This window comes from Molossus molossus, unplaced genomic scaffold (genome assembly GCF_014108415.1).
Source record: "Molossus molossus isolate mMolMol1 unplaced genomic scaffold, mMolMol1.p scaffold_m16_p_13, whole genome shotgun sequence".
In the NCBI taxonomy this organism is placed as follows: Eukaryota; Metazoa; Chordata; class Mammalia; order Chiroptera; family Molossidae; genus Molossus; species Molossus molossus.
This window is the reverse complement of record NW_023425348.1, coordinates 18,649,300-18,656,508: the sequence shown is the minus strand read 5'-3', so window position 1 is coordinate 18,656,508 and position 7,209 is coordinate 18,649,300. Positions and strand designations below refer to the sequence as shown.

General features: G+C 35.4%; 1 protein-coding gene across 1 annotated transcript; it reads left to right on the top strand.

Annotated features, from left to right (window-relative positions):
- Positions 1-873: 873 nt before the first annotated feature.
- On the top strand, positions 874-4,919 carry BTG4 (BTG anti-proliferation factor 4). Its single transcript, XM_036260165.1, has 4 exons — positions 874-1,046; positions 1,506-1,643; positions 2,236-2,431; positions 4,737-4,919. Exons 1-4 carry the CDS (start codon positions 874-876, stop codon positions 4,917-4,919), a joined length of 690 nt encoding a protein of 229 aa, XP_036116058.1.
- Positions 4,920-7,209: the final 2,290 nt, after the last annotated feature.

The following is a 7,209-nucleotide window of genomic DNA, read 5'->3' as shown; positions in this document are numbered from 1 at the left end:
AAGTTGTAAGCTTTATAAAAGATTTAAGGCAAAATTCTTTAATATGTTGACAGTTTCAAGTAGAGATGATTGGAATGCAAGATATTAGCATATGGGAGGAGATGGCTTGATTTTCAACCTGTCAAAAAGATAAGACTTTAAAAGGGAGAAGGAAGATACAGATGCAGTTTAAAAAATCTTTAAACACTTGAAATAGAGAACCCAGTCTACATATAACAAGAAGTGATTTCATGGAGACTTTGAAAAAGCTGATTATCCTAAATGACAGCATCTGTGTAAGGTTAAACACCTACCAGGCTTTGAGGCCCAGGCTTATATAAATTTCAGCCTGAAGCTAACAAAACAAGTGTGAGTGTAAGTTGGAAACTTAAAACATAGTTAGTCTTCTAACTCTCGCCCACTTTTTGTAGGGGCTGAAGAAATTTTGCTGGCAAGTATGATATGTTTGATTCATTTTAACTTTTACTTAAAACATGCAACCCGAGAGCTACATTTTAACACTATACGGTATCCTGAAATGTTTTTGCTCTCTGTAAATATGTTTTTTAAAAGTGGGGCTTGGTATAATTCTATCCCATATCAAGATTTTTTCTTTTACTTAAATGTATGAAAGTTAAAGAACATATTTATCTTTTGAAAATCATAAAAAACTGGCTAGTTGAGGAAGTGGTATTTTTGGCTATTTTGTGGATTGATAGTATTAATGTGCTTATTTCGTTATTGAGAACTAGCAAATTCTGTTTTAAATTTAAGATATATAAAATTTCCAAATAGCAATTCTATGTTGGTAAGTTAGAACCTTGTTTCTATTTAATTTCATCTTGCTTTCTTTTAATTATTGCAGACCTCCTTATAGATTTTTTTTCTTGAATCATGAGAGAAGAAATTGCAACGACAGTTTTCTTTGTGACAAGATTGGTGAGAAAACATGATAAATTGAGTAAACAACAAATAGAAAACTTTGCAGAAAAGCTGATGACCATCTTGTTTGAAACCTACAGAAGCCACTGGCACTCTGACTGCCCTTCCAAAGGGCAGGCCTTCAGGTGAGAGCGAGTCCGCTGTCGCAAAGGGAAGTGGCATCGGCAGTGACTTTGCTGGCAGTCTAAGTAATGAAAGTTTTAGGGACTCAATTTTATCCTTTTGAATGTGGGCTTGAAAGAAAGAGTCACACAGGTGACAGAGCAGTTGAATATTGTAGCACAAACCCCTTTATGTGAGGTGGATTGAGCAATTTCTAACTTGTGTTTACCATGAAAGGAAAGCAGTGAACATTTGGTGAACTAATTGTGTGAGTTAGTGACGCAACTCATATTCTGAGTTGCTGTGAGAAAAGCTGATGTTTCACTCTTATTTGTAAGTCTGGAGGGTGGGGAAAGGATGGGGAAGGAGTGGGGGAGGCAGGGGGAGGTGGGAGCGTGTGGCGGCTGCAGGAAGCCTGCAACATGATTCTCCTGCTGATGCACCTGTCACCATGCTTTGTTTCCCTTTCCTTGTTTTGAAAGGTGTATCAGGATAAACAATAATCAGAATAAAGATCCTATTCTACAGAGGGCTTGTGCTGAAAGTAATGTGGATTTTTCTCACCTGGGACTTCCAAGGGAGATGACCATATGGGTAGATCCCTTTGAAGTTTGCTGTAGGTGAGTAATCTCATTAAACGTAAGAGTTTGTTTTCTCTGACACTTGGAAACCTTAGGTTATTTGGTCGGTTCTATCCATCTTTGTGAAAGGTGATGCTCCAGAGCCCTGGGTTAGCAGTGAGGGTATATGGTTGGTTAGGATTTTAGATGCAAACTTTATGAGACAACACAGACTTCCAGTAGGAGTGGGAAGCACAAAGATTTTGCATATTTGAAATTTGATTTTAATTCCTGCATCCTATTGCCAATAGTAGGTGATAATGTCTCAGTATTATAGGCAGTATCAAAGGGGAAGAGGCGTTATCTACCATGGGTGAATTTAGTCCATTAGTTTAATCAAAAGAAACTGGTCTTTGTCTTTCTGAGCAGTTAACCAAGATGGCTCTCAGGGAATGCCCCCACTGGTTACAACAGTGTGGTAGTTGAGTTCACGTTCATAATTCTCTCAACTTGCTTTGCTGTCAAATCATTTCAATTTGTTTTTCAAAATAACTCTTTTTGTAAGTTAGTGAATTGTCTTCAGAAAAGATTAAAGATAAAACTGTGAGATGTTGAATCCCAAATGAATACTTTATTTTCCTTTCCTGCTTAGGTATGGGGAGAAAAATCGTCCATTCACAGTTGCTTCCTTCAAGGGCAGATGGGAGAAGTGGGAGCTCTCCCGACAAATCCACGACGCTGTCCACAGAGCCTCACTAGACTGCTCCTCTGGCACTTCCTCCGACGAGGAAAGTGACAGAGAGCCTCAGATAATCCCCAAAGTCAGCAATCCAAAGAGTATTTATCAGGTACAGTGTGTTCCAGTTCTTCGCTACTCTTCTATTCCTATTCTCATGCTAAAAAAAATAAGCTGACTGTCAAAGCAAATAAATAACAATTGGAAAACATAGAAAAAACAGAACGACAGAGATTAAAACCACAATATTAATATTCTGGCAAAATGTTTTTTCTGCTTTTTTTCCCCTTCTGTATATGGTTCCTCTACTTGGCTGAGTGAGCAGGATCTACGTCATCTTGTTCAGTCCCACTTTTCCATATAGTATTTGAACATAAGCTAACTTTCAACTAAATCTCTTCAGAATTAAATATTAAAACTAGTGGACTTTTTTGACAACAGAAAATAACATGCCACTCATAGGTACTTTGGAATACTAAGAAATTTTTTTTAGAAAAATAGCTCTGGTGGTGGGGTTGCAAATCTTAGAAAGATATGCATAGCTGTATATTAGAAATAGTTTAATGAAACAATGCTCATCCTTGCTAGGTACAATGACTCCAACACTCAGAATTAAATTAAATTGATTTCAACCACCTAAATTGATTTCATGACTCATTAATGGGGGCAACCCTCAGTTTGAAAAACACTGATAGAGAGAGATCTGTGCTGACACTTTGTTTTTTGTTTGTTTCTTTGTTTTTTTAATCCTCACCCAAGGACATTTTTGCATTAATCTTCAGATAGAGCAAGAGGGAGAGAGGGAGGAAGAGAGAGAAAGAAACATAGACTGGCTGCCACCCACATGACCCTAACCAGGGCGGGGACAAACTGCAACTGAGGTACATGCGCTTAGCAGGAACCAAACCTGGGACTCTCTGGTTCACGGGGCGATGCTCTAACTGCTGAGCCAAACCAGTCAGGGCTGTGCTTACACTTTGTATGCATATACTTGTTGGTATGTTTTCTTAAAATAAGCACTTATGTTAAAGCAATTTAAATATTTAAATTTTTAATATTAATTTTATTCCTAATAATTTACTTAGTTAATCTATCATTGGAAGATATGTATCTATACTGTTTCCACATTGTTGTGATATAAAAAAAGCTGATAGCCCTGGCCAGTTTGGCTCAGCAGTTAGAGCATTGGCCCGTGGACCAGGAGTCCCGGGTTTGGTTCCCGCTAAAAGTACATACCTCAGTTGCAGTTTGTCCCCAGCTCGGTTGGGGTCATGCGGGTGGCAACCAGTCGATGTATTTCTTTCACATTGATGTTTCTTTCTTTCTCTTCATCCCTCTCTCCCTCCCACTCTATCTGAAGATAAATGCAAAAATGTCCTCGGGTGAGGATTAAAAAAAAAAACAATGCTGACTTATATAGAGATGTCTGAATTTTGAATTATTTCTTGAATTATTACTGGAAGCTTGATTCTCAGACATGGAATTACTGGGTCATTGGATATGAACATTTTATTCATTCTCAATATATGACCAAAGTACCTTCTTAGAAAGTTGTATTTATTTGTAGTCTAACCAGCTTTATGTGAAATTGTTTACAACTTTTCTTAAAATTGAGTATTCTCACTTGAAATAGTTTTCATAACAATATTATTATATATATTAATTAAATTTAAAAAATTAAAACTCTCCATGTTCCCAAAAATTTATTTACTGTCTGAATGAATTTTCCCTTCATCCACTTATCAATTGAGGTCTGAATGTATTATTATAGACTCTTCAAACTTACGAGTATTTTAACCTTGTCATAATTACCAGAAAATATTTTTTCTCTAGCTGGTTTAGTTTTCTAAACTATCTATATAGTTTATATATAGTTCTATATGTTTAAAAGTTTAAACTTATGTACTGAAATATTTACCCTTAATTCTATTTTTATGCTTAGAAAGGTCATCTTCCATCTAGGGGTCAGATCTATAGTCAACTATATTCTTCTAGAGCAATATTCTTTCAAAGTATAGTCTGTAAAACATCTGTATTGGTCATGTGGGATGTTTGAAATGGATATTTCTAGCCTCAGCCCCAAAGATCATCACTGGACAGTCTGGGGTTCTGCCACTGAGATGGGGTGAGTTAGAGAATGCAAGAATATGTAGAAATCTGCATACATATGATTTAAAAATTTTTAGTTGAATTAAAAAGTTGTTTTTAAAGATATGAAGTTGACTTACCTCATATACACCCGCCAAATGCCAGCCAATTTTCCATAGATGATTATCCACTTTTACTTTTCTTCATTTGTACTTCCTATACTTTTAGAAATTTTAAGTTTTGTGTTATAAGTTTTATTTAATCCTTAGTGCTAGCTTATTAGTTTAGAAAAGATCTTTATACCACCTTTTTTTTCTTTTTTTCTCCAGGTTGAAAACTTGAAACAGCCCTTTCGATCTTGGTTCCAAATCCCCCACAAAAAGAACATGGTGGATGGCCATCTGGGCCTCCTAGGAAATGCTTGCCATGTGTTGCGTAAGAACCCCAAGGCCCACAAGTCTGTTTCCCTGTGCCGGGTGGACAGGTACCACTGGGTCAACACAAATCGGTAATGCAGTGGGACAGAGCTCAGCGAAGCCACTTTGTTTTCTCCAAAACAAAACTAGTCTAAGGTTGAGAGGCTCATGAAACAGAAAGAATAACCACGTTAGAGACCAGAGTGCATGATGGTGAATCCTCACACAAATGATGATGATGTTCTTAGCTATACTTTTAATTCTTATTTAATTTTATATGAAGTTTTATGTAACACTAAGGAATGTAACCATTAAGGTAATAGAATGAAGATATTAACCTGTAATAAATTATCAATGAATTATGAAAAGTAACAGTTTAAATAAAAGTATTGCGTTTTTAATATAGTCCTCATTCAGTTTGTTGCAAGAAAATTTTAAGAGGTTGTGTTTATTAGCTGTTAAAAAACAAAAGGAAACTAGATCTTCACTTGGGAAAAGTGGCCCTTGTAATATAATTTTCTGCTTCTACTTTATTACTTGTGGTCACTTTTATTTCATAAGGCCAGTGAGAGCTTGTTTTACTTTATTTTATATATTTATTTTTTTTAGAGATACATGGAGTGGTTGCCACCCACACGACCCCAACTGGGGCCAGGGACAAACTGCAACCGAGGTGCATGCCCTTAGTGGGAACCGAACCTGGGACTCTGGTCCACGGACCGACCCTCTAACTGCTGAGCCAAACCGGCCAGGGCAAGAGCTTGTTTTAAAATTACTCTTTGAAATATATAATTCCCTTTTTAAAAAATTGTTTTATTTCGAAACCTCTTAATGGACTTAATAATTATGACTTTTTTTTTTTTATAAGAGTGGTACATGCTCATCATAAAGGATTCAAGCTAAGCAGGAAAACACATCACAAAGAAAATAAAAATTACTCACATCCAGCCAGAAATTACCATTATTAACATTAAATGGTGACCAACTTTCCAGTCATCCTCTTCTATATAGAGATGAAAGAATCTTTATACTGACACTTTAATAAGAAAATCATACTACAGGAGCTACTTGTTAAATATTTGGATTTAATTTTACTTGGTCTTAGCAAAACGAAGAAACCTGAATTGAAACAAAGAATTGTTCAAATATTCATTAGCTTTTCTATCACAAAGTATTTTTTTCCTGAAAGACTTCTTTATGGTTTTTTTAAGAAAGAAAAACACCAGGAGGCTGGAACAGTCTTCAAAACTTAAAAAAAAAAAATGCTTTATGCAGTATTGATTATTTGTTGCTATGTAAGCTGCAGAAATTAGCACTCTTATTTTTTATCTTTGTCTTTTTTTCCTATGTCATTTTTTAAAACTGAGGTGTAATTTACAGGTGACATATTATTTTCAGGTATACAACATGATCTGGATATTTGTATACTTTGTGAAATGATCACCACAATAAGTCTAGTTAACATCCATCACCACACATAGTTAAAAATCTTTTCTTCATGTGATGATAACTTTTAAGATTTATTCTCTTGGCAAATTTCAAATGTGAGCTTTTCAATGTCAGGGTTTAACATATATGTTTCGTCCTAAAACAATTATTCCTATATTTTCAATTATTCCTATAGTTTTTTCTTATTTCTAAGGTTTAAACTGATGCAGTGTTCAATAAACTTTTCTATATGTGAAATCTATTCTGATTCATCTTTGGTTAGCTGGATTTTATTGTTTATCAGTTTTTATTTTTTTATGAAGTTAATTAATTTTTTTAAAATCCTCACCCAAGGATATTTTATTATTTATCTTCAGATAGACTGTGAGAGGGAGAGAGAGAGAGAGAGAAACATTGATGTGTGAGAGACACATTGATTGGTTGCCTTCTGCACAACCCCGACCAGGGACCTAACCACAATGAGGTACATGCCCTTGACCAGAATTGAACCCAAGACTCTTTGGTCTTCGGGCCAATGCTCTAACTGCTGAGCCAAACTGGCCAGGGAAGCTTTTCTTTTCTTTTTTTTTTTTAATTAAACTTTTAAAAGATAAAAACCAAATGATCATGTCAATAGATGTTAAAAAAGCATTCAACAAAATCCAGCACCCATTCCTGATAAAAAAAAAACAATAAACAACTCAGCAATGTGAGAATAGAGGGATCATATCTTGACATAATAAAGGACATATATGAAAAACCTACAGCCAACATCATACTCAATGGACAAAAACTAAAAGTGTTTCCCTTAAGAACAAGACAGAGATGCCCACTTTCACCACTCTTATTTAACATAGTACTGGAAGTCTTAGCCACAGCAATTAGACATGAAGAAAAAATAAAAAAAGATCCAAATTGGAAAGGAGGAAGTGAAACTGTCATTATTTGCAGATGACAT